The sequence below is a fragment of the Aotus nancymaae genome, unplaced genomic scaffold, assembly GCF_030222135.1.
Source record: "Aotus nancymaae isolate 86718 unplaced genomic scaffold, 86718_ANA_hifiasm-v0.15.2.pri h1tg000006l, whole genome shotgun sequence".
Taxonomy (NCBI): domain Eukaryota; kingdom Metazoa; phylum Chordata; class Mammalia; order Primates; family Aotidae; genus Aotus; species Aotus nancymaae.
In genome coordinates this window covers 67479003-67506664 of record NW_026988417.1, presented here as the reverse complement: position 1 = coordinate 67506664, position 27662 = coordinate 67479003, and the positions used below count along the sequence as shown (strand labels likewise).

Genomic DNA, 27662 nt, shown 5'->3' with positions numbered 1-27662 from the left:
AATCAAGAAACCCCAACTATAATAATCTCCACTGTTCTTTAAATATTCTCATAACTTTGAATCCCTAAGTTTTTTTGCAAATGATAGTATATTTTATACTCTTTTGAATATTCCACAACCTTTTGCAAATTACTAAACACAGAAAAGCTTTTCAATAAATATTGATTAATTCATAAAGCACTGTTTTTTTTTTCATTTTTTAAGAATGCAAACTGTACCTGATAGTAACTTGAAGATCAGAAAAATGACACCTACTTCCTTGGAACAACACATCCTGCCATCCCCAGAAGGAATAGTACTGAGAATAATAGAAAATCATTGATTCTTTCTGATAGATTAATTGGAAAGGTCATCATTGGTCAGCAGTACATGATTATATTTTTATGTATAGTTCCTATCATCCACTAGTATAACCAATCCCTAATCTAAAGTTCTGTATCACTTAGTTACATGGTCTCCATTTATTTAGCATGTAATGGATCCCCTTACATTAATTCCATTAAATGAGCTTAAATTGTGCGAATTTTCTTAATAGGTACATTGCACACTACAAGCTAATAAGAAAATTATGGAAATATTTTCCCAAGTATTTCACTGAAATTTAGGTAAACCGAACACAGTATCTGTGTTTGGGTTTGCATAATAGATAGCTAGCATTAGTGGGTGACCCGACAGGATATTTAAAAGACATTCATGTTTTATGTCTTTTCTTAATGAATTCATGCTGGAACCTAACGAGCAGCACTTATATTTAATAATGTTTTATGACTGTTTAGGGAAAAGTATGCTCTAGAATTGATCGGAGTCAAATTCAGTGCTTATAATTTTATCCTTTTGAAAACTGTGATATTCTGTCTAACACCAGTTTCTTGGAATCTTTTTCCTTGTCTGCATAATCTCTTCAAAATGACCAATTCTGCCATCATTGTAAAAGTTTAGGGTATTTCTCTCTGAAATCACTTGAAGATGAGACATTTAGCACCTCCCAGAGAGAGATACCAGGTTTTTGGTCTGAGATACAAGAAAGATGGAGTTTAATTTAGTTGAGAGAGGAACATTATGGAAGAAACATTTTTAGGGGAATATCAGTTATTGAGCATGTTACCTTTGAATGCCTGGTGAATATGTAAGTGGAGATGTTAGGTAATTGGACACAGATATCTGGAACTCATGGCAAATACTTAGACTGGGAGTAATCAGTATCTAGACAGCAATTAAAGATATGAAACTTTATGGAATGAAGTAGGGAGTGGCTATATGGAGAGAAAATTTACAAGATTGAGCTTTGGGGCATTCTATTGTTGATAGGTCCATGGTAGAGGATAGGGAAATATTGAGGAAGATCTAGCAAAAGACTGAGAAGCAGGTAGAAAAACAGTTAGTGTAGTATCCTGGAAGCTGAGAGAAAAAAAGTGTTTCTAACAGTTCTCTTCCTTAATCTTCTGGGTTCTCAGACCTTGAACTAAATCAGTGTAATGGTTCTATGACAATTCAAAGATTCTGTTTTACAAGAATTTCTGTTTCTCCCAAGAAAACTCTAAACTAGATCTGAGACTAACTCCTTATGATCTTCCTCTGCCTCTGATATGGCCAGAAAATCAGTGAAATTAGGAGTCAGAAGACCTCAGTTCTCATTACAGCTCCATCTATTGCCACTGGTGTGACTCAGGACAAATTGCTTAACTTCCCTGTCAGATGGTCTTAGCCATAACTCCCTGCCCCAGCTGCAGGCTAATGAAAGATACAAGGAGCTGAGGGATGGAGCAAGTACTCTGTAGGCTGTTGAAGCACTATACCGAGGTAGCCATCCATCACTGTGATGGAGTTTCAGAAGAATCAAGCTTGTCTGCTGTGAAGGCTCAGGGGAGTCAAGCCTCTTTGCAGAGGCTGAGAGAATCACAAGACATCATTCTGGCTGATGTATCTTTTCAAATGCTACTTCTCAATAGGATATCTATTCTTTTTAGAAATACTCTTTGAAAATACTCTTTAAAATATTTTTTTAAAATACTAACTCCTGGGATTTTAAAATACCAACACCTAGAATTTTATAACTAATGTGGCTCCTTCTAGTTCAAGAAGCTCTTCACTATGGTAGGCTATAAAATGTGATACATTTATAGACTATTTTCCAAAATTAACACCATTGAGTCTTTATATCTGCACACATTATAGCCTTGTCACTGCCTATAAACCCTTTAATATTTGTGGGAAAAAAATTGCAAAATAAGAAAAAAAGAATGAGACTGCCTTCCCAGTGTAGATTTTGAATGCATGATGTTTAATGCATTTTTATTTATTTCATTTTTTTCAGTTTCCAAGAAAAATAAATAAAAATTAACAATATCTTGTAAATTATCTATATTCTCCTTCAATATCTTAAGGTACACAATTATCAAAGCTGATACTGAACACAAACAAATTGATACAATTCAGTACTCTGATAAAATTTATAATCAAATAAGTTACTTTAAACTGTATGCAATACAACTTTATGTTCCATAACATCTTTAATAAAAACTGTATACCAAAATGGCTCTTTAAACTTAAAAAGTGCAATTACAGAGTGCAAAATAAAAGGAAAATACATTACATTGCATTTAATATCATCAAATTTGAATAACAGATGTTTAAATAAAATCATTCTTTTTTAAAACATTAAAATATACTCCAGAAATACTGTTTGTACAAGTTGTTACTCCCCTTTCTCCCATATGAACAAGAATTTTTTAAAAGTCAGAATATATTGGGTGGCAAATTAAAAACAATTTGTTCAAAAGTTTACAGAATGGATATTGGAACAAAAATTACAAAGTGGGTTAGATACAGGTTTTTAAAAACCACATTTTTTAATTTAACAGAAGTCAAACACTAGAATCATGTATTTGCTGCTAAAAGTTGATTTGATACCTGGTGGTGATTGAATTTAGTCTCAAAAACTCATAAATAAAAATCTGACTTAAGATGTAGTCATACCAGCGTATCAGTTCTCCCATCGCTTTGACTTTTGGCAGAGAGATTAGAGCAAAAGAATGTTTAGGAGAAGAGTGGAGTTACATTGTATTATATATGTTTAGCACAATATGGAAATCTCAATTTTAAGGTTAAAACCTTGAGTACTAGTTATAGAACTTAATATTCTTGGTTAAAGAGAAGGTTAACTGGGTTATTACGTGGCGTTGGTGGAGACCATAAATTATGCATTTGTGGTTGCTTCGGTTTTCAATACATTGAATATACATCGTCCTTTCTAGAAATATATATATAGTGAGAAATCTGTAAAATTGGGAAGATAGACTAAATGCAAACTAATATCTTTCCATTGCGTACATAACACATGAGCTCATGTAAATCAGTTTTTATGTTTACTCAGCACTATCCTAACTAAAACAATTTTTTTTATTTTTCACCCATCAAAAGTTATGTGGGTCATAATTTATTATTTAATGTGCATTTATAAAAATCTAACTATTTTAGGGGAATATCAGTTATTGAATGTGTTACCTTTGAATGCCTAGTGAAGCATTCCTAAAGATAAAAAATACTAAAATGACTTGTTTTTACGAATTGAGATACTTAAGATAAACTGACAAATCAATATTGAGATGCTTACAATAAATCTTTGTAAATGAAATAAATGGATTGCGGCTGATTTCCTGAAGAATCAATAGATTTTCTTTGAAACAGCCAAGATCACTGAAAATATGCAGACTCTATTCACATCTAGTAAGTGTTGGTATCCACAAGGGACTGATTCCAAGATCGCCCCCCTGCACATATTAAAATCAGGCACAGATGTTCAAGTCACTTATATAAAAGGACATAGTGTTTGCATATAACCTACTCACATCCTCCCGTATACTTAAATCATCTCTACATTATTTATAACACCTAATGTAAATGCTATGTAAATAGTTGTTATTTACATATTTACAATATTTATATTGTTATTGGTTTTCATTTGTATTGTTTTTTAATATTTTCCATCCTTGGTTGGTTGAATCCACAGATGTAGAACTAGCCAACCTCTATAGATACAGAGGGCCAACTGGAAGTATAGTATTTAAAATGTGTTCTTACATACTTTGACTTCAGCCATATTAAATAGGAAACAGAAATAACTTTTTAGATCTAACTGATTTTCTTTTCTCTTGTTTTTAAGTTTTCTATAAATGGTTAATAGAGCAACAGATGATGGTAATTCTATGATCCATTGAGGTTATGTTTACATACATATTTGTGTATGAATATATATACAATATGTGTATGAATATATAAACAATATGTATATGAACACACACACACATTAATGTGTGTGTGTGTCTGTGTGTGTGTGTGTGTGTGTCTGTTTTCCTAATAGTAAGGGCCAGGGCCAGGACTTTAGATGATATTCGTGTGATTACACCTGGGTATATAATACATGGATATGCATGGAGGCAAGTCCTGGCAGCTGATGCTCCAGAGGTTAGGCAGGGCTTATTAAGTCTTTGTTGCCCTAGTACATGCCAGGAAAAAAGTGGAGGAAGAACAGATCCTCCCTGACCTGGTATGTGATCCAGGGAGACTACCCAAAGGTTTAGCATTCAATAAAGCAGTCTCCCATAAAATCCAAAGGTGGTGGCAGCAGTGGCTCCTTATGCAATAGCCCAAAATACTCCTATTAATTCACTGAGACCTATGGACTCAGAGTGAAGAAGAAACCTTTGTCTCTTTCAAAATATAAGCAAATGTCAAAAAAATGAGCCCTAGTTTTCATCTCAGACTCCATAGGAAGGTGTGTTTAACTTTTTACATTTTCAAATCTTTCAAATGAGATTTTCGTTTGGAAAATTACACTATATTAATTTTTAAGATTTTTTCCCACTTCCTGTATCAAGATACAGCTTTAAATACATAACTTTAAATTCTAGAAGAAGCCACTTACTGAGCTGTTTTAAAGTTAAAACTTTCTTGAATAAAAGATGAAATAACTGTTTTTCCATCTTAAGACAACATATAGAATTATTGTCAATATATTTTAAAATAATAATTAGCCCATCAAATTTTGGACTGTGATTAATGTTAGAATTCAGCAAATCCTCTATAAAAAGAAATATTCTAAATTGAAGCACAAATGTAGACTTCAAGTGCGGACTTTTTTCTAATTGTCTGATGAACAATAATTACCTCACATAAATGTGGTAATATACAAAAAAAGGAATATTGTGAAGCTATGAAATGCCCACTACTTAAATAAAATATTATATAAAATTGTTTTTCAATGTATTTTACATAGACAGAATCTGGCAGATGGGTGACTAGCACCAGTAGGAGTACTGGGTTGGCATAGGGAACAGTCCACTGCCCCTCCTATAACATGGAGTTGTAGCTGAGACAGGAGTGAAGAGACCATAGGGTCCCCAGGGTTAGCTTGTTTCAAATGTGTAGTGTTTAACACAGGACATATATTTGCTTCTCCCAAATTCCAATTGCCATTATTGTTTTAATATGTGACATCATGGTGTCAACTAACATATCGAACCATGGTACAGTCAAATCAATTATCATTGATTTGAGGAGTAGAAAAAAATATACTTACTAAATTGATTTGACTATATATTTAGACTTACAGAAATCTGTCATTTGCTGACAACTCTTGAGCTATGACCTGGGCATTGCTTACTTCTAAGCACTGTGCAACAGGCATATAACTTTGAAGCTTTCAATGAAGCATTTAGCTCAGGAAATCACCTGTTATAAAAATATCAATTTTCTTTTGATATTAAATATTTTCTGCACATTATACATTAACAGTCTGTCAAAAATAAAACAAAAATAAAAATATTTTTCAAGTATATTAAAATACAGTGCTATTGACATAACACTTGACCCAACATAAATATTATTAATAAAATAGGAATATTAATATTAACCAGGCACACTGTTCATCTCTGCCCATAAGTTTGACGGCACAATTCAGACTTGTGGCAACTCTGGATCCCCTAAGGTAACCCTCTCATATTCTTTCTTCGGTTCTTTACTTTTTCGATTTCTGTACCTGGAAATATTCACAAATGAAACTGTTAGCACTGCTGTTAACACTAACAGGAACAAGTATGTTACATATGGACTCCAATGGCATATTAACATAGTGTTTCCCAAATGACAAAGGTACACAGATTTAGGTTGGACAAGGTAAAAAAAAAAAAGGAGGGATGAAGAGTTAGTGTGCTGTAGTCAAACAATTTTGGAATGAAATGATAAAACACACTTAAAAGACTTCTCAAAGTCTTTAACATGATCATGAATATTGCGAAATTCCAAGAGGCATGTGACCACATTTAAGTCTGAGTTAGTGGTTTTCTTTTTTCTTCCTTCTAAGGAATGCATATTTTGAATATCATGCTACATTAATACACTCTGACCATCACATTGATATGATGCTATCACTAAGCAAAATAAAATAACATTTGTCAGGCATAATTTGGTGACCTGCAATGTTCTAAGTGCTATACATGCATTATTTATTTTACCCTCACATTTGCTGTTACTATCCTCATCTTACAGATGAAGAAAGTGAAATACAAATTGGTTATACAGAACGTGCCCATGGTCACATAGCTAGGATTCATAGATTTATCATAATTAACAATCTTCTTTCATTTATTCATTAGTCTATTTTTCTAATGTTTTTAGTTTATTTTGTCCCCATTTTGGAAATGAGGCTCATAGCTGAGGAAACCACATCATGTCTGTGCTTACTGGAAGAATATGAATTAGAAAGCATTTGTTCTTAACTCTGACATTTGTCAACTGTGTGAGCTGGGACATGGGAATGTACCTCTCTAAGCCTCAGTGTCTCATCTATGAAGGAAAGAATTGTGGTCAAAGATTTTCAGGTGTATTTTAGTTTTAATAACTTTCAGTTCTGTCATGGCAACTTATTAGGAAGGCATTATTATTTGGTGGTTATTTAGAATCAAACAGGCAAAATAAATTTAATCTTATGAAAGTAGCACACTTTCAGACCTTTGAAATTAGAAGTGCACTACTTTCACAGAAAAATAAAAACTTAAATCTTCATTGAGTCATTTGTACCTTTTTCAAAATAAGGGTTTCATGGAGACATTTTAAAGGGAACTGTTATTAATTAATTGACACTGTTCCCATCCTTTGCTCCCAACTCTTAAAAAAAAAAAAAAACCTGTCAAATTATAGTTTCAATGTTTACTTTCTATTTTTCTGTTTTCAGCTTGTGACAATAATGTACATGAGGATGAGGTATGACTGTTCTGGGTAACTGAAACAAAGTATTTTTTAAGAAGCATTTTTTATAATTGTCTAGAAACATTTCCACCAGCCTTAAACTATAAGATTCCCAAGCCTCTGAGGTTATTTATTAATTCATAAGGCTGTTTTATGAAATAAAAAATTTGACTTAATGAATTAAATTCATGTGACTTTAACATTAGCACCTTTCCTACGATTCACTTTCACGTGAGTTATCTTGTTACATACTAAAAGCAGTCACCCTGTAACTAATGTAGGATAAAAATTTCTGTCCATATTTTATAAAGAAAGAAATTGTTACTCCCAATTTGTCTTATGTAAGGTCACATAGTTAATAAGTACCAGAGCTGATAATAAAGTTCAATCCAGATGTTCTGCAGCAAAAAAATCTTTAAAAAAAAAAATAATTTCAATTTACTTCAGACTCAAGGGTACATGTGCAGATTTCTTAACTGGGCATATTGTGTGATGCTGAGATTTGGGGTACAATTGATCTCATCACCCAGGTATTGGGCATAATACTTAACAGTGTCTCAACTCTTGTAAATATAATTTGTGCAGGTTCGATCTTATCTAATACTTTATCCATATTTTTACCCAATTTATAGGTCTACATTATGTAAAAGTAATTTATAAAAGCAGAGTATAAAAAGCACAGTGACTTACCATCTGCAGAAATAATATGTGGAACCGACAATGATGATAAGAAACAAAATAATAAGAATCACAGTCAAAGCCACATATTCTCTGCTTAAAGGCTGGTGGACGGTTAAAAAGAAGTGTTCACATCGGACACCAGTATAACCCACTTCACACCTGAAGCAAAATACAGAACGAGGAAAGATCAGTTATTTAAAAAGGAAATCATGGTGATGAATTAGTTTTATAAAGACTAACATCATACTATATTGCAAGAATTCATCAACATTTGCTAAAGGTTGTAAAAAGGATTTCAAAGATTAACCTTAGAGTTGGACCAGTAATGATAAAATGGCTCCACATAACTCGGGCTAAATTGTAGCATTAAAATGACAGTTGTGTTCAGCTGTCATGGTGGTTGACAGTCCACAGTGGTGTTTTTGTAAGTTGTCTAAATCAGTGGAATTAATTTTTTTGTTTGTTTGTTTCTCTGTTTGTTTTTTTGAGACAGAGTCTTGCTTTGCCACCCAGGCTGGAGTGCAGTTGCGTGATCTCGGCTCACTGCAACCTCTGCCTCCCGGCTTCAAGTGATTATCCTGCCTCAGCCTCCTGAGTAGCTGGGATTACAGGTGCTCGCCACCACGCCTGGCTAATTTTTGTATTTTTAGTAGAGATGGGGGTTTCACCATGTTGGTCAGGCTGCTCACGCACTCCTGACCTCAAGTGATCCACATGCCTCGGCCTCCCAAAGTGCTGGGGTTACGGGGATAAGCCATCATGACTGATCTGAAATCAATTCTTAAAACAATACCTGAAATAGAAGTTGAAGGAAAAGATCCAAAGCAGAGAGACACCATCTTGGCAAGTGTGAGGTGCATCAAAAGCCCTCCCTGCTCTATACCTCTGACATATCTGTGCAATTTGAAAGCTACTATTTACTCCATAATTTTTTAAAAAGTCAGTAAAGTTTCTAATAATATATGTATTGCATTTAACAGCCCATGGAAATATAGGGTAATTTCAAAATATAGAAATACAGAGAGTAAAACTACATTTGTTTATATCACATGTTCTCACTTACAAATGGGAGCCATAATGTGTACACATGATCATAGAGAATGGAGGAATAGACCCTGGAGACTTCAAAAGGTAGAATAGTTGGTGGGAGGAGGTTAAGGGTTGACAAATTACCTAATGGGTACCATGCACACTATTTGAGAGGTAGGTACTCTAAAAGCTCAAACTTCACCACGACTCAATATATCCACTAACAAATCTGCACTTGTACCCCTAAATCTATTTTAAAAAATTACAAACTGTGTTTGTTTATTTCTAGCATATTACCTGCAGTAGTTTTGACTCATGTCCACCAGGTAGATGCACTGTCCATGCAAACAGTAACCATTCATGTCATAGCTACACTTTGTTATTGACACTTGGGCCACACGTGGATCGTCTTCTGTCTGAACTGTGAAAGAAGTGGAAAGTTGAATATATTCTGTAGCCTTTATGGAAGAATTACTCTTTCATTATAGTAACCACTGAGCTACTTCAACAAAACAGGTCAGATGCCAATCAGTCAAGGAGAATTTTGAGTAGAAGTCACTATAGTTATCACAGCCCCTAGACCAATCAATAAACACTTGAATCCAAAGGAAAATGTCCAACAGACTAAACAAAACAAGATGAAGTGGAAAGATTTCATTCTCAAAAGACAACCTTTAAGGGTAGAAAAGGCAAATTTAACACACACACGTCATTATCCTCCAAGTGGGTATTTACTTCTTCAAACATAATGTGTCTAATTTTTCTCAAGTCCCAAAACAATTCTGAAATCTGTTACTCCCCAAAACAGTTGCAAGCTCAAGCTCATACCATTAATTAATTCAAAGTATCTTAATTCTACAGTGGATTTTTAATCTGTATAGCTGGCTTTGGTGTATGTTCTCAAGTTGTTGAGGTTACCATTAATAAAATCAACTGATGTCTCCCAATATCTCTAATAATGATACCGCAATGCAAACTTGACAAACGCTAGTGAGAAAGGCCTCTGTTAGACAAATACAACAATGAAAACAGAGGCCCTGTGTAAAATTCACTTTAGAAAGTTTTAGATACCAAAATGTGAAAGATGCTTATAAAATTATTTTTGAAATAGCGACTTGATTGTAATACTCTTGCACAAATAACCAAAGAAGGGAAAAAAAAGGTGATAGGGGGAGGCTGACCAAACCTCCGAAGACCCTGATGGTGAGGGACAAAAGAAAAGGTAAAATTGTTGTGGAAAATATCTTGTTTCCTCAAAATAACTCAGTTATCTTGATTCAATAGTTCAGAATGAAGATAAAGCGATCCCCCTTGGACCATATCTGAAGTCCACAGTCCTCGAGGGGAAAAACTGTATTACTTATGTTTGTATCCCTGTGCCTTGGCACAGTGTTTGATGTGTTCTAAGTACTCGATAATGTTTTCTGAATGAACACTGTGCCTAGAAAGAAAAGACCATCATTTGTTCTTCTAACAAGAGAGAAAGTGTAGAAAGAGACAGATAGAGAACCTGCTCTATACAAAGTTTTCCTGTTTTGCCTGGAATCCAGTCAGTGTGGTCTCTGAGGATGGTTTTGCAATAAAGCACAAGGAAATGGCCAAAGGGAATCCAATGTTTTTTCGTTCCCTATCGCTTTACAGTCAAATCTGTGTATATAATTTGTCTGGTCCCTCTTCTACCAGTTGTTTTTTTATATAACTTTTTCAGAACATTAGTTTATAAGGTGGTTTAAAAAATAATATAGCAGCTATTCCTACCCTTTTTTCATTGTCACATACTTATAGCATTTGAGTTAACATTTCTGTTTAAAAATGTGTAGTCTCTTGAGGCCACATTGACAATGTTGGGCTTACCTAAAGCTGTGCAGTTATCATTGGACTCTCCTGGGATACACGATGGAATCACAGTTGTACTGAGGACTGCTTGTAGAAGATGGAAACCTATTTATGAAGAAAAATCAAATATATAATTAAATGTGTTAAGGAAAGAAATCTTCATCAAATTTCTACATAACTGCAGTACTTATAGAGTTGTTCTGTTTCAAGGATTTGGTCCATCAAAACCATAAAACAAAATAATTCATGGAAACAGGCATATAACAGAAAATGCAAACACTAGCAGCAGCTATTCTGTTGAAGTGTAAAAGCCTTGGCATTATATTCATGGTTACAGACTTCACCTGCTCTAAACATTTCACAGTAACATTTTCGAAGATTTGATTTTAAAGTTTGGTTTCTTAAGACACATATCAGTTGGAGAATTCCCACTGTTTTATTCCATCATGAGATCAGAGAAATGCTCCAAGGTAGACCCCATCAAAAAAGAAGGCTCTAAATAAAAAAACAGTTTCCATTTATGGTAACAGCAAGAAACTCAACCTAAGAAATATTCATATTGATTTATGTACCTAAGTTACTCCTTGCATTGAATTACACATAAATATAGATTTTAGTTAATAAAATCAAAGGTAGATAAAATCAAAATATATCTTGTATAATATGAGGCGGAATAGGTATACCAAATGAACTGTACTGAACCCTAGAATCCAGTTTCTGTCAGCACAGGAAGAGTTTAAATCAGCTGTTTCATCAAGTGTCTTCAGTGAAAAGATAAAATGTTGAAATACAGACATCAGAATGACTCAAGTAGTTTCTGAATTGTATAGAAATCATGATAAGAGGAACCCTTTTAATTGCACACATGTTTACTTAAGAGCATGTAGCTGCTTCTGTTTAAGCTTTAGGTATTTGCACTTCAACCAATCTTTCCAGTTTATTTGAGTAACTGTTATATCGTAAATCCTAATGGTGGTGGTAGTAGTAGTATTAGCAGCAATTAAGCTCTATGGAATTAATTAATGACTTCAGCTTGTAACTGCTTTGAGGAGTAATGAATTTCAGAAATGAGATTTGAAAAAAGTTAGACATATTTTGTTAGAAGAAATGAATAATACCCACTGTGGGGGATAATGATATATATGTTAAGTTTGCTATTTCTACCCCCAAAGGTTGTCTTTTAAGAATGAAATCCTCTCATGTTATTTTGTTTTGTTTTGTCAGTTGGACATTTTCCTTTGGATTCATGTGTTTGTTTATTGGCCTATGGTGCGTGATAACTAGAATGATTACTAGTCATTTATTACTAGTCGTTTCCTACTCCTGAAAATTCTCCTTGACTGATTGGCAGCTAGGTAAATGTAATCTAGGTAAAATAGGAAAATATCCTATCTCATATGATAAGGAATAGGGATGCCAGATGAACCACACTGAGAATTCAGTTTCTGTAAGCGCAAAAAGAGTTTAAATTAACCTGTTAAGTTGAGGTAGCTAAACGATAAATGTTATGAAAGGATGATTAATCCCTCCGTAAAGACAGTAGAAAATATTCAACTTTCCACACCTTTCACAGTTCAGGCAGAAGATGATCCATTTCTTGAACATGTACTGTGTACCAGTGATACAGTCTGGCTCTGTGTCCCACCCAAATCTCATCTTGAATTCAACCCCCACATGTTGAAGGAGGAACCTGTAATTCCCATGTGTCAAGGGAGGGAGGTGATTGAATCAATGGGGATGGTTTCCTCTATGCTCTTCTCATGATAATGAGTGAGTTCTCATGAGATCTGAAGGTTTTATAAGTGTTTGGAAGTTCCTCCTTCTCCTGTCTCTCTCCTACTGCCTTGTCAAAAAGGTGCTTGCTTCCCCTTTGCCTTCTGCCATAATTGAAAGTTTCCTGAGACTTCCCCAGCCATACAAAACTGTGAGTCAATTATACTTCTTTCCTTTTATAAATTACCCAGTCTCAGGGAAGTTCTTTATAGCAGTGTGAAAACAAACTAATACAACCAGGTATGGTTCTATTCACATTATCTCTGTATATTATTTAGTCCTCTCAGTGCCAGTTTGAGGAAGATACTATTATTGTCCCCATTAGAAAAAAACTAAGGCATAAAGAGTTTAAATAACTTTTCCCAAGGATTCATATTGTTAAACGGGCCACTTTATTTGGAATTTGGAAATGAGCAGTAATACTAGAATATAATGGACGTCACAGAGAACAAATTATGGTAGACGTAATGGAAGTAGAGTATTTAACCCAACATAGAGGCCACAAAGTATGGTGGAAAGGCAGTCTTCTGAGGAAAACTCGAGCTAGGTTATCTTGAAAAAATTAATTTACTTTTCTGGGTCTTAATTTTTCCTATCTTACAGGTTTTTTGGGAGAATACAGTGAAATAAACTAAAATTTTTAAGTGGCTGACATATCCCATAAATGTTCCTTGACTCTCAAACTCCAGCCTCTGGTTTTAGCAGTATATATGTTGGCAGTGCCCTCTACTGGTTTATAACAAGTTTGTAAATCTCTGTTATATGGTACTGTAAAGTATGATTTAATTCATGTAATACAGGAATTTTATTTTTTCCCAATTAGAGAAGGCTTGTATCTGTTAAGCTGATTGTATATTTTTGGGTTATGAAAATTAAATTACACATAGGCATCAGCATCATAATGTACCACTTCATATATCAAATTTCACACTTAATTCTGTGAAGTAGTTATTAGTCTCAGATACGCTCAGTGTATTTGAATTAAAAGCTTGTCTAAGATCACTTACGACCACAGAAGAGAAGAGTTATGAATTTATCTTTTGACATCATGTCTCCTATTCTTCAATGATTTGAAAATACTGCTGTCTTTAAAGGTTTAGAATTATCTCCTCCCCATTCCATGTTTTTCCTACAATATAAATGCTACTTCAACTCTTGTTATAGAGCCAGAACAACAACAACAAAACAACAACAAAACATGTTTATTGAATGGCAAAGAAATAGCTAAAGCCTAGATTTCATTGTCAGTTGAACAGAGTTGAAAACTATTCCACTAAGTTTTTTACGGAGGATGAGCAGATTCTCATGCAAGTCAATTTTACTTTACATCACAATAATAATTTCACTATACTTTCGCTACTGAGGAATTAAATCCTTTAACTATTGTAGTTTCCTCAATACAAATTGGAGTTTTAGTTGCACATGCTTACATCCTTGACATTCCTATTCCTGCATATTTCTTCAACTAAGGAAAGCTTTGGAGGAGACATTATCCTTTCTGTAGGAAAATGCTAGCAAGGGAAAAAATGCACGTTTGCAGCTAGTTTCTCTATTATTTGCATAAACTAAAACCTAACCTTTCCTGCTTGGAATTGCTTCCAATTGCAACCTGCAACTATTATAGAATCCAACTAATTATTTTGGGGTGTTGCTTTTAGTCTTCTTTTTTAAAGGTTTTTAGCAGTTGTTAGTCTTTCCACTGTTGGAAACTTTGTTCCAGTTGTTCAGGCCACAGGTGAAATATTTGTCTTTGTTAATTAAAGAATGTTCAGCCCAGGGTGTGCCTCCACAAAAACTGGGCTTTCCTTACCTGTGACGCTCCCTTGGACACAGTCCATCGCTCAGGATAGTTTCTGTGAGACTTGCTGCATTAATCCTACAGCAGGATATTTTACAGGTGGAATCGTATATAATTTTAAATGCTCCTTTCAAATTAAAGTGTATAACTGGAATTCCATCGTGGATCGATGTGGCCAATAAAACAGAAAAAATAATTCTAAGTCATGTCCATCTGTACAGCACTATTGCTTTAAAACAGTAATTCTCAAATGTTCCTGCAATATGCCTCTGCTCCCAAACATTTGCAAACTAGGGTAGAAGAGTGAATGCGATCAAATGAATGAAAAATGTATCTCCAGAGAAATATTACATCCACTATCCTGTTACCCTTAAGAATCACTAGTCATTTTTTTAAAGAGTCATACAGGGAGGGAATAAATGCTAAAGCCAAATGCATATATTTCCTTAATATCAAGTTTTTTTCATGATCTTAGTGTTGTTTGAACATAACTTCTTCAGGATTGGACCTCAAATATTTTATTTGGCTTTTTCATGCTTGACAATGGATTGTTGTTAAGCGAATAATTCACTCTGATACTAAAGATTTTAGATAGTGTCCGTGTCAAAAAAAAAAAAAATAGATCTGGTGGCATTTCTGGTCTGGTGACATTGGTAACTAAGATACAAAGGAATTTCTTGCCAGGTGATATAACATAGATGATGTGTAAACTCAAAATTGGCAATTGGCACTTCTTTTACAATACAGCTACAAAAATGGGAATGCATTCAGAGGCCATTATTTCTATCAAATCTCCAAATGGGTTTTAGGAATGTGAGCCTCATATATATATATATATATATATATATATATATATATATATACACCTTCATTTTTCAGGTTATGTTTCAGTGAAATCTCAAATGTGCCAGCAGGAAGTGGTGCCAGTGACTCACAGGATACAAATCGCCTCTTCCCTGTGAGTCAGGGCCGAGCCTACACCCTTACACAATATTGGGGACCGCGCGTGGGAGAGGTTGAGTGCCATCACAGAAATGGGAATAGCAGTAAATGTCGTGGGCCCTGGAGCACTAAGAAGTGGTTGCCCAACAGTCAGACAAAATGCCAGATGTAGAAAATGTACTTCCTATTGCATATGGTTTCTTTTAACCTTGCTTCCTTTTTATTTTTAATTATTTTGGTTTTTGAGGCTCTTGCTCAGTTGACGCAGATTGGAGTGCAGTGGTGCAATCACAACTCACTGCTGGGCTCAAGAAAACCTCCCATGTTGGCCTCCCAAAATGCTAAGATTTAGGCTTGATCCACTGTGCCAGGATTGACCTTGCTTCCTAAGGATCGCACTGAGGGTCATCCAGAAAGAGGCCAGTACAGAGGAGGCTCAGATTTGGTGACTGGCTGACCAAGCCAAGTCAGCAAAATCAATTGCAAATCTGAGGGTGAAATGGCTTTTCTGGAAAACAATCAAGAAAATAAAAATAAGAACACATGGACACAGTGGGTGGAAACATCACACACCGGGGCCTGTCACGGGGTGATGGGCTAGGGAGGAATAGCAGGGGATTGGGAGGCTAGGGAATAGATAGCATTAGGAAAAATACCTAATATAGATGATGGGGTGATGGATGCAGCAAACCACCATGGCATGTGTATACCTATGTAACAAACTTGCATGTTCTGCACATGTACTCCAGAACTTAAAGTATAACAAAATTAAATTAAAGTGATCCAACATAAAATCAGATAGATTACAGAATAAAAGGAATGAATCTCATTTTCCCAATTTAACCTTTTAGGCTATTTAGACCAGAATAGCAACCTTGCACTGAATCTTAGCATTTGCTCAGTCCTAACACATAGCAAAATCCTCTTCGTTCATACTTTTGCCGTGGTCATGTGCCAACCCACTCACAGACTGTTCATTTTCTACCCTCTTCCATGGCAGTCTGTAATTCTAGAATTTGTCTATAACATAGTAGGCTTGTTGGGTCTTGTGTGCTTTTAAGGAGTGAATATTCCTTCACTGCTTTTGGATGTCTTTTTGTTTTAAATTAAATTCCACTATTTGATAAGCTCTTGTTTCACCTTTATCAAAATAACTGTAAAATTCGTTATCACATCAGATACTAAAAAGACTTACTGTCAGAACTTTCTATTAGCAACCTACTTTTCAGAGAGTATGTGTGTGTGTAACACATATATAAATGTATAGAAAACTAATATTGCCTTCTGCCAGCAATAAGTCTATTCCTATATATTTTTAATGTTAGCTTTGTAACTATACTCATTAAGACCTAAATGTAAAAAGTATCTATAGCAATTTGAGAAAAAACATTATGAAACCAGAGGTTAATTTAATAACTTTAAAAATAATTATTTACTTTAATTTTGAGTTTTTAAAAATGGCCATAGAATCTTCCTTGTCAAGTAGTAAAAATATTAATATGTCATGTGTTTCAAGTTATAAGCATTAAGTTATACTCTCCAATTTAGGTAGTCATTTCTAAACCATACTTCAAATGCTAATATATTTCACTTACATATTATCATATAATACTATACTTAAAGCAAGTTGAATAAAGAAGCAGTGAGTCAAAGTACAAGGGAATTATCTATTTTACTCTAAACATGAATTTAAAGATGTATATCTTGTTTATAATGGAAGTGTTTCCAGAATGCAGGCGAATACATACCAACTCTTGTGTAAAGAGTACAATTTACATTAATCTGAGTGTTTTGGAATTTGGTGGTCAAAAGCTCTAAAGATGGGGCTTGCCTCACCTAAAAGACAAAGATTCATTTCCAGAGTACTATTTCAAATTTTCTGTTGGAAACATATTGTTTTCCTCAAGGTAATCTCACATAAGAATAGCTTTCTATAACCTTTTCTACCTTGACTCCCTCCCATCTGGCTTCTCACTTCTACTCCTATAAATTCAATTCAGAAATTTAAATTATTATTACATTATTATTCCAAAAGAAAAATCTTCTAAAGGCGGAACAGTTTGGACTATAAGTGTCTGCAATTTGCCTTCTTTTCATTATGGTCACATTGTGGCATGAAGCTTGGATATTTAATGGCATTTTGAGAAATATATTGACTATATTGTTTTCTCTGTAGATGCCTATTGCCAAACACGAGTCTGCAAGGATAAAGTTTTAATCAGTGAGCACATACAAAAAAGAGAAAGTGAGTACATTAAAGATGATTTCAAAACACTCAATATTAATTACTTTTTATTCAGAGAATATACATAATGCATCTCATACACTGGAGGCTGCTAAGGAATTCTACTTTCAGATAATACAGTTTATGAAAATATAGTTTGGGTTGACATTGGCAACCTTGACTTCAGTGAGAGCCACATATGCCTCCATAGCATGATAGCAGGGTGGGAAGGGCTTAGTTACAATCCAATAATCAAAAAAGAAGGGCAGCTTGCCCTATCTTTGCTTTTAGTAACTACATGTGTCAAATAATATTTATTCAATGAATATCTATTGAGAGTTGTCTACATGCAAGATATTGAACAAAACACTGAAAAGAAAACTGGTACAAGAGACAATGTTCCTGCCCTAAATAGACTTAAAGGAGCTGGACACCTAAGGGTGGTAAGGAAAGGAGATAATTTATAGATGATGCCAAGTTTCTAGTCAGAAAAAACAGAGAATGCTGATGTTATAAAAAGAAGAGACATAGGCAGGACAGCATGTGGTGGCGTTTGGGCATGAAGGCATGAAGGGAGTGAACACCTTTGAGTTTAATGTTTATCTGTCGGTATTACCTACTTATATTTCTGAGGTTGTGGGGAATACAGAAAAGGAATAAGAATCTATTTGGAGATTAGGAGAAGTCCATTTGAAAGTCATTTGAGAAGATATTACCTTTAAAGGGATGAAAGTCATTTAAATATTCCAAGGGAAATAATATGGAACGGAAAATAACAGAACTTTGAGAAACAAGTGGTAGAAAGTAGACAGAAACGGCCAGGAAAAGAGAACCAGAAATTAGAGAAAAAAGAAAATTAGATGTGCTGAGAGCTAAGAGAGTAAAGTTGCAAAAGGAGGTAGAGGGTGGTTAACAAAGGAATAATCAGAGAAAGCATTCATGATTCCATCGTAAATAAGACTCGTTATTAGATGTGAATGATGCTAAAATCAGCAATAAATATTGCTGAGCTGATTTTTTGAAGAGGAAAATGCACTTTATATTTGTATCCAGATTATCATTAATATTAATTTTCTCTTGGTAATTCAAGCATTAATTGTCCAAACAGTGAATCATGGGCAGAATGTGTAACTACAATACAAAGGTGTATTTTATGTGTGTGTAACTATAATAAAAAGGTGTATTTTATGTTATTGGTTCTCAACTGGGAGCAATTGTGCCAACCCTGGTTGGCAAAATTGTATCCCTCGTTGGCAAAATTTCTCCTGGGAACCATTGCCACCATATGGCAATGTCTGGAGACTGTGTTGGTTGTTACAACTAGGGGATGCTACTGACATCCTGTGGATAAGGACCAGGGTTGCTGCTAAACACCCTGCAATACGTATGACAGCCCACCGCAACAAAGAATTATTTAGTCCCTTATGTCAATAGAGACAAGATTGAAAAACCCTGCATTAGACTCATGAGAAATGGAATCCAGTTCTAGCTCACATACTTATTTTGTTTCCCTGAAACTGAGTGTCCTCATCTCTGAAAACAGAGACCAAGGAGTGAGTGTGGGGTAGAGGGTGAGATGAACTTTGGATTAGATTTCTCTAAGATTTCTGTAATTTCTAAAACAATGCTTCTCTATCTGCCACTGGCAGTCATATCACTGCCACTTTATTCAGTTATATCGTGGCTTGGTAACCCCTCTCTCTTCCTCTCTCTCTCTCTCTCTCTCTTTATCACACAGACACACACACACACACACACACACACACACACACACTTGAATTTTAGTAGGCATATCTTCAGCTAATACAGACTAAAATAAGAGATAACAATGTGAAAAAGAGGGAAGAAAAATTGTTAGACTTCATCAGAAACAACAGAATCGAATTTTCCAAAACTATTACTTAACCTCAAAATATTTTATATTTTGCTTCTCAAGCACATTTTTCAAGTACAGCTAATTGAGTATATAACATAGTGGTGAGAACTCTGAATAAACTATCAATATAATCATCCATCTAGCAAACATTTATTGTGTTTAACATAAGTCTATCACAATAGAAATGATAAAAGATGACTATACCACCAGCAAGGAGGGACAGGGTTATACACACACTTACAGTGTTGTGTGTGGTGTGACAGGGGCCATAGGACAAAAGGAATGGGAAAGATGCAATGGAGAGTCAGGGCTTATCAGAGAAATGCCTAAAGAAGTGAATACTTTTTCAATCTTAAAGCATGAATACTTCACCAAAAGTAGACAGTGTCTTGAGGGCATCTACAGTAAAGGGTACAGCATATTCAAACATGAAGCGTTACATACTGTGTAACTCCTGTTTCCTCATTTGTAAAAAGGGAACAAAAATACCTGGCCTAAAAAGGTATCCTAAGAACCAAATGAGGCTTTTTGTTAAGAAACCATTTTGATAATGACGGTTCTAATTTTAAAAGTACTTTCTATTATTTCATAGTATCATTTTATCCATTAAAACTACATAGAATAACTTAACAAGGTAGATGTTATAACCTCCCTTTTGCAGATGAGTACCTTACAAGGACTCAGAGATAGTAAGGCTCAGAGAGAAATCACTTTTGATGAAAGTATGAAATTAAAAAAAAAAAAAACTGAGGCATGAAATCTGTGTTTTATACACTATATACTATGCCTCAATTTAAAACTATAAAATTTACATATATAAAGATAGGGGTGTGTGTGTGTGTGTGTGTGTGTGTGCATGTATTAATCACTTTCATGCCTCAAATTTAAAATAGAGAATTTTTAACCTAAGATATTAAGGTTTAACATTTTTCTTTCTGAATATTATATGTCATATATATATACATATGTGTGTCATTTTGATAATCACAGCTCTAATTTTAAAAGTGCTTTCTATAATTTCATAGTGTCATTTTATCCATTAAAACTACATACAATAGTAAGGTTTTATATATATATATATATATATCTCAAATATATATATATCCATGGATATATCTCCATGGAATACATCCATATATTCATGGAATACTACTCAGCCAATAGTGTCTTTTGCAGCAAATTGGATTGAGCTAGAGGCCATTATTCCAAATCAAGGAACACAGGAGTGGTAAACCAAACACCATTATAAGTGGGAGCTAAACTATGGGTACACAAAGGCATACACAGTGATATAATTAGGACTTTAGGGACTTAGAAGGGGAAGAGTGGGAGGTGGGCTAGGGATAAAAGAAAAACTACACATTAGGTACAATGTACACTACTCAAGTCATAGGTGCACTAAAATCTATTCACCGCTATATAATTCATCTATGTGACAAAAAACCACATGTACCGCAAATGCTATTGAAATTTTTTTAAAAGAATAGGGAGGATAAACCTATATATTAAGAGTGTTATGAGATATATCAAAAAATCATTTTTTTCTGGATAATCAAATCATCCTGAGTAACATAAACAGTTTCCTGGCAAATTAAATCATTACTTTAACCTAGAAGGCCACTCAACCTTTATGTGCCCTATAACTAAACACCTAGTCTTATGTAAACTGCATCTCCAGAGGATGCTGAGTATGTTGCATTACTTCATTTTTTCAAAGGTTCCAAAATTGCCATGTCAAGGCAATGGCTGTCAGACTGCTCCTCCCTGAGGATCTCTCCTATTACACCACTGGGAAGCGTTCTCATTGTCTCCCAATGGAATGTTCCCAGCAGCAGTTACAGCCATATTAATTAGATAATTTGTATAGGCCTACATTCAAAGTAAAGATTGACAGATGAGGAAACCCCACCTTAATTTACAGTCTCCTTAAAGAGGATTTCTTACTTGACATTTGCATCTTTCAGGTGACCATTAACAAGGAAATGGGAGATTCTTTTGCAAAAATGGAGAGAAAACATTCAAACTCAGTTTTTCCAAAGTGATTATATGAGTATTTAAAAACAAAAAACAAGGAAATATGTTTACATTCTCACTGTTAATAGAAATGGGCTACAGATTCCAAGCTGGTCCCTTATCAATGCTATATTGAATTCACAATAATATAAAAAGAATACAAGGAACAGGGCTGGGCGTGGTGGCTCATGCCTCTAATCCCAGCATTTTGGGAAGCTGAGGCGGGCAGATCACCTGAGATCGGGAGTTGGAGACCAGCCTGACCAACATGGAGAACCCCGTCTCTACTAAAAATACAAAATTAGCTGGGTCTGGTAGTGCATGCCTGTGATCCCATCTACTCAGGAGGCTGAGGCAGGAGAATCACTTGAACCTGGGAGGCAGAGGTTGCAGTGAGCCCCACAATCCAGTTATTGCACTCCAACCAAAGCAACAAGAGCGAAACTTGGTCTCAAAAAAAAAAAAAAAAGAATACAAGAAATAAAACACATGTAAGTTACCCTATTTATTGCTTTGCTTAATGTAAATCTTGGAAAACATAAAAATCAGGACCCCAGTCAGCTAACTTCAATGACTGCTTTATAATAAAAATCATATCTTAGGAACTGTGTTGATCAAAAATTATGAACGTTAAATAGTCATGTTTTATTTGCCTGACTTTGCACAAAGGGTCAGAAAGCCCATTTGTACACATGCTGTACCTGTGAAAGGATCTGAGCCCTGGAGTAGCCCCAGACTACTCCGGAACTTCTCTTAGAATCTGCTATGCTTATTATGCTCCTGCTAAGCCTGAGTCTCACTGGCTCTTTCCTCATTATCACAGAGTGACCTGGCCATTTACTATCTCTGAGTCCTTGTAAGGTACTTGACTTCACTGGACTAATCATATCTACTTCACACAGTTATTTTAAGAAATAAAGGAGAGGATATGTTTAAAGCACCTAATACACAACATGGCTCGCACACAGTGGGCATTTAGTAACTGTTAGTTCTCTTCTCAAGTCCTGGATTTGGGTCCTAGTGCTGAATCAGACATCCCAATTACCCAAGACACTCACATGGCAAAACCATGCAGAAGGTGGTGATGGTACCTGGTCAAAATCCAGACAGGAAAGGCCTATCATTATGTTTTCTGACAAGATTTGTCATCTCAGGCTGTGCCAAGACTCAGGTAACTCATAAACTCTCATGGTCAACAGAAATAATCAAAGATAAGCCTATTGTTTCATTGAGATTTATGATTCTCACATTTTCAAAAAAGAATATCTCTTCTGCTTACTTCTCTCTCATTGATGAAGTAGGACTAAATTGTCTTGGAGATGTCATTCAGGAACATATTCAAAAACCCATGTGGGCATGAATAATAATGTTTGATGTTAAATAGAAAGCCCCTGAACATAACTGCAGAATTCAAGGTAAAAATTTCTCCTCCTGTCTTTAGAAAAATCACAGAATTAAAAAAGACAATTCTGCTCTAAAATTATAGATTATTTAGAAAAATGCTATCAAGTATTTGAACTCTTATTGTTCAGTAGGCCAAACGTGCCAGCAGCCCCAAGTGTGAACTCTCTCACTTTATCGCTCCTTTTCTATGGGAACTTTGGTCATAGTTCCCCAATTTATAAAACAAAACATCAATATCAAACACGTATAAAATGTAAAAGTAACCAAATGACTGTGTGTAGCAATTTCAATCTGCATGTGTTAAGAGTGGAGGCTGGAGCTTTATTCCCTAGTCATAACTATGTATAAATTCTACATAAAGCAGTTATAATATGTATGCTAAAATTTAAAATAAATTTCTCTCTCTTTTTTTTTTGAAGGAAAGGTTTTGGGAAAAGTATTTTTAGAAAATCTTTTGTTTGGGGAAAAGAAGACAATTTCAGAAATAACAGGTGGTCTTGCCAGAATAAGGCTATGGGCCCTGCATAACTGAATAGAGTTTAAGGATATAATAAAGAACTTCAAACAGGAACTTTCTTAGTGGCAGAGAAATATCCAAACAAACTGGGAAAACAGAAACTGACCTAACTCATTTGGAAATGGGCTTGGCAGCTGACGAAATAGATGAACTATAATTAAGTCATGCAATAAAGGAGGTAAGCACTTTCATGACAACACAAACACACACAACACACACACTGGTAGGTAGTAACCAGGTTATTAAAAGGTCTTGCTGTCTCAAATTAGAATACTCAATGAGACACCCAGAACAGACATGTGCATTGTTTAGATGCAACCTTACATGTGGGGGGAAAAAAGTGCTAAGTTATTCTGACCTCGAGGTTAATTCTAACTCTAGGAAGACTGTCACCTTTCTAATTTAATTCTTTTCAAAACAAAGACAGCAAAGCCACATTGTTTACTGAGACTCTTCTAGCAAGTAGCTCAGTTTTGGCAGAAACCACATATCTAGTTTCCACTTGTGTTCCTGAACTTAGACTTGTAAGTTTCAACTATGCATAATATGGATTTCATTAGGTCTCTCAACCCCTGAGATAAAGTGTGTCAAAATAATAATTTAACAGTCACATCCTTCACAGGTAGAGTTAGAGTGTCTCGGGAATTATTCCGACTCCAGGAAGAATATGAGACTGGTGGTAACTTTTATTTTCTTATTAAGATATTCATATACAATTTCAAACTCTTTCAAATTTCTTAAACTGAAGTTTAAGGAATTAGAAAGAAGTGATTTTTTTTTTTCAAACAGAAAGGCTATTTAGAAAAAATTTCCCTTGCCCACTAGAACTAAATCATCTTAAATAGGAAGACTGGCATTAAAATACCCTCAGCGATCCTAGGTGTCGGGGTGCAGTGCAATTAGCAGCAAGTGCAGAGTGCTTTCTCCAGAGGCTGCTTGGAAGGCTGCAGGGGAAAAGGAAGCAGCAGGTGTAGGGGCGAAGGGCGGTGGGGAGCGCCATGACTTGCCCACGCCCTTCTGCTCCAGGTACCCTCCACCAGCGTTTCATTTCTGTTGCGATTGGAGCTCAGCCAGCTGGCACTGGCGCATACCAGCTTCCCCGGGAAAGCTAAACCAACATAAATTATAGTGCAAGACAGAGGAGGGACCTTTTTTTCTTTCCCCCCAAAAAACTGTCTTATGTTTGGGTCTAGTTTCTATTCTCCACTCTCCAACAAAAAGGAACAAGACATGAAATGTCAACAGTGATAAATTTCTAGGACAGGCAACTTAAAAAAAAAAAAAGCTTTTCAACCATTTTTATTTTGCTTGATGAGGAGATATTTTAATTCATGCATAACGTATATGCCAATAATTAATTCACCAACAAAAGGCATTTTAACATGGATCCCCCGTCCCCACCCCCAGTTCCACGATAGGGAAAGACAGACTCACATAACAAGACAGAATTTTAAATGGAGCACACTTGAACCTGGAGACAATTCCGTACGTGTCTAATGACAAATGCACAGGAGTCTTCCTTATTTGTCTCCTCTTTGGAGGGGAGGGAAGCCGGAGCGGGAGAGCTTACCCAGGCAGAAGAGCAGCGAGGGGACCCTGATGGCACAGAGCATCTCCATCCTCCTCCCCGCGGGAGGCGGCGACGGGCGCGGGCGCTGGGCTGGGTCGGGGGCGGCTGCGGGGAGCGCACGGGCCGGGCGGGAGCAGACGGGCTCCTGGCAGTGGCTGGAGCGGCGGAGAGCCTGGAGCGGGCCACACTGCCGTGTCCCTCTGACACTGGAACTATCAGGCAAGTGAACTCAACTGTCCGGTGCTGCGAACTTTATACTGTTGTCTGGAGCCCCTCCCGGGCCCTAACGGGGTGAGGTCAAGAGTGCCCAGAGTTTCATAATTGGCCCAAGAGGAGTGACAGGACGGCTGTCCGGAAGTCATCCTCCCTCTTTAGAGCACCTGAGTGTAGTGGCTGAGGAATGAAAAAATGTCCTTCTGATTGGCCTAGGACTACTCCCCAAACTTTTCCATCTCCTTCTCGGAGGTGGAGAGCGTGGACTAGATGGGTTGGTTTGCTTTGTGGGGTCACCTGCCCTGTAGTGGGTGGTTTTGGTTGCTCAGTGTGACAGACATAACTTGAATCAGGCTTTCAGCTGAGGCTGGCGTTCCCAGTACGTGCTTTTAGAGAGCTGTGTGTGTGACTTACTAACCTCAGCCACGAAAACTCCCATACTTGAAGTCTGTCAGTGATTCAAGCGCCCGCCTTGTATTTAAACACCACCGCCCAGAAATGCCTTTCCCACCTCTGCCTTCCTTTTGAGACCCCTGCTTTCTCCTGTGGCTCACGCATTTACCACCTCAAAGTCGAGTCCTTGTGAATAAAACCCCTGCTATTTTTGTTTTCTTCTGTTGTATTTGCTATCTATCAGGTTGCTGCTTTTGATATAACTTCCTCCTAAATAGTGTCTTGATCCTGTCATTCCTTTGTACAAAACCTTTCAATGACTTCCCATTGCTTTTTGGACGAGGCCTGCCACAGATGTGAAGCCAATCTCTTTTCAACTTCAGCTCCCACTACTTCCCTAGGCAAATTGCCTGACCCTAGCAAGGCTGGAAAACTCCGTAAGCCTTTGCTCACTCCCCCTTTCATGCCCAGGCTGATGGAGTCATACTTTGAGGGAATGGCCACTTTTTAACAGAATTAGTCACATCCTGCTCACATTCATAGTTCTCCTCAAGGGCCTAGGCTTCTTGGGCTTATGGGTCCCTTTTCATTCTGATCTCTTATAGCTTCTGTTGTTTATCTTCTCCTAGCCTCACAGAATTCTAGTCCTGGTACTTTACACCTGGGGAAGCTACTTTGTATTATTACTTAACTGTTTTTGTTTGTAAGTCCTGTGTTCAGCTCTGTACTGTGTCAATTGTCTATCTTTTTACTGCATTCCCCTGTAGGACCTAAGAACTATGAATCAATTCAGCAGTACTCATTTGAATGGGAATAGTACATACTCGAATAGAAAACGGAATCTAATGGATGGTAGGTAACTTCTTATTGCATTCCCCTGTAGGACCTAAGAACTGTGAGTCAATTCAACAGTACTCATTTGAATGTAAGTAGTACATATTTTAATAGAAAACGGAATCTAATGGATATTAACTCCTTACCTTTCTATTTCTACTTTTCAAAAAATTACTATTACCATTCCTCTTTTTTGTTTCTGGCTTTTTTCTCCCTTACCCTAATGCCCTTTAATGTCCAGAACACTTCTGTTAGTAACAAATACTTCATCATTTTTTCAGGGGTTAAGATTTAAACTGTCTTCCTGTGAATTCCTGGACAAGTTACTTAATCTGTCTCAATTTCCTCATATGTAAAACAGGAATAATAATCGTATCCAACTCATAGGAAAATAATGAAAGTGTTTAGTACAGCGCCTAGTACAGAGTTAGTGCTCACTAAAAATACCTACCATTGTATGCAAATCTTGATGCTTAGGATGGTGGTACTTGGTAGTTGGTCAATATTTGTGAGTTAAATGAATCCGTGAACAGTAGGATAGAGGTAGGCTGGATTCCTAAGTCTAACTTCCTAATCTATCAAGAAAGCAGGCACTGAGTGACTTCTCACTTAATTGCTTTTTTGGAAAAGAAGAAATGGAACCAAGGAAGATGATATTAGAAATGGGTCATAGTTTAGGTAGGGATCCCAACTTTCATAAATTAGAATGGGGAAAAGTGACTTTTATGGTTACATGATGGCTTTGGTCCTACAAATTGAATCTGGAAAAAAAATAAGTCACAGTGGTTGAAGAATGAAAGCAGAATTCAAATGAATGGAGTGTCAACTGGGAGCATTTCCTTGCAAGGAGTGAGAGCAAGAGTTTTTAATCCTGATTAATGTCTTGTTTCTTTAAATATAATGTGTTTTATGCTGAAAAGAAAGATGGTAGGGATGCGATGGGGAGAATGAGGTCATGCTGACAATAATTGACAACAGTCACCTCTGTGGTATTGATATGTGAAGAGGAATTTTTTCACTTTGTAACTGATGCCTGCCAGCATGAGATATCATCACTGTGAAAAAAATCCTTGTGCTTGTCTCAAAATTTTCCACAGCAATGTGCTCTTCTGTGGGCTGATTTTATATGATGTGAAGAAATCTTTTATTTATTGGTTCTATGTTTACTCAATTTTCTAGCCATTAGATTTCGAGAATGACTCCACCATGACACATCAGAGAATTTGCACTGCCTCCGCAAAATAGTATTCTTCTTTTTTTTTTAAATAATTGGGAACAATTTTCATTAATTGTTCATTTAAATATATATACATA

At 35.9% G+C, this 27662-nt stretch overlaps 1 protein-coding gene across 1 annotated transcript in view; it reads right to left on the bottom strand.

The window, feature by feature from the left end:
• Positions 1-2280: 2280 nt before the first annotated feature.
• EREG (epiregulin) overlaps positions 2281-27662 on the bottom strand; it is a 49963-nt gene continuing 24581 nt past the window's right edge. Inside the window, exons 3-7 of the mRNA XM_064363688.1 lie at positions 24909-25120; positions 10810-10896; positions 9253-9376; positions 7936-8085; positions 2281-6037 (exon numbers count right to left, since the gene is read on the bottom strand). Coding sequence (XP_064219758.1) covers positions 5956-6037; positions 7936-8085; positions 9253-9376; positions 10810-10896; positions 24909-25120 — 655 coding nt within the window. The 3' untranslated portion in view covers positions 2281-5955. The remainder of the gene's footprint in view (positions 6038-7935; positions 8086-9252; positions 9377-10809; positions 10897-24908; positions 25121-27662) is intronic.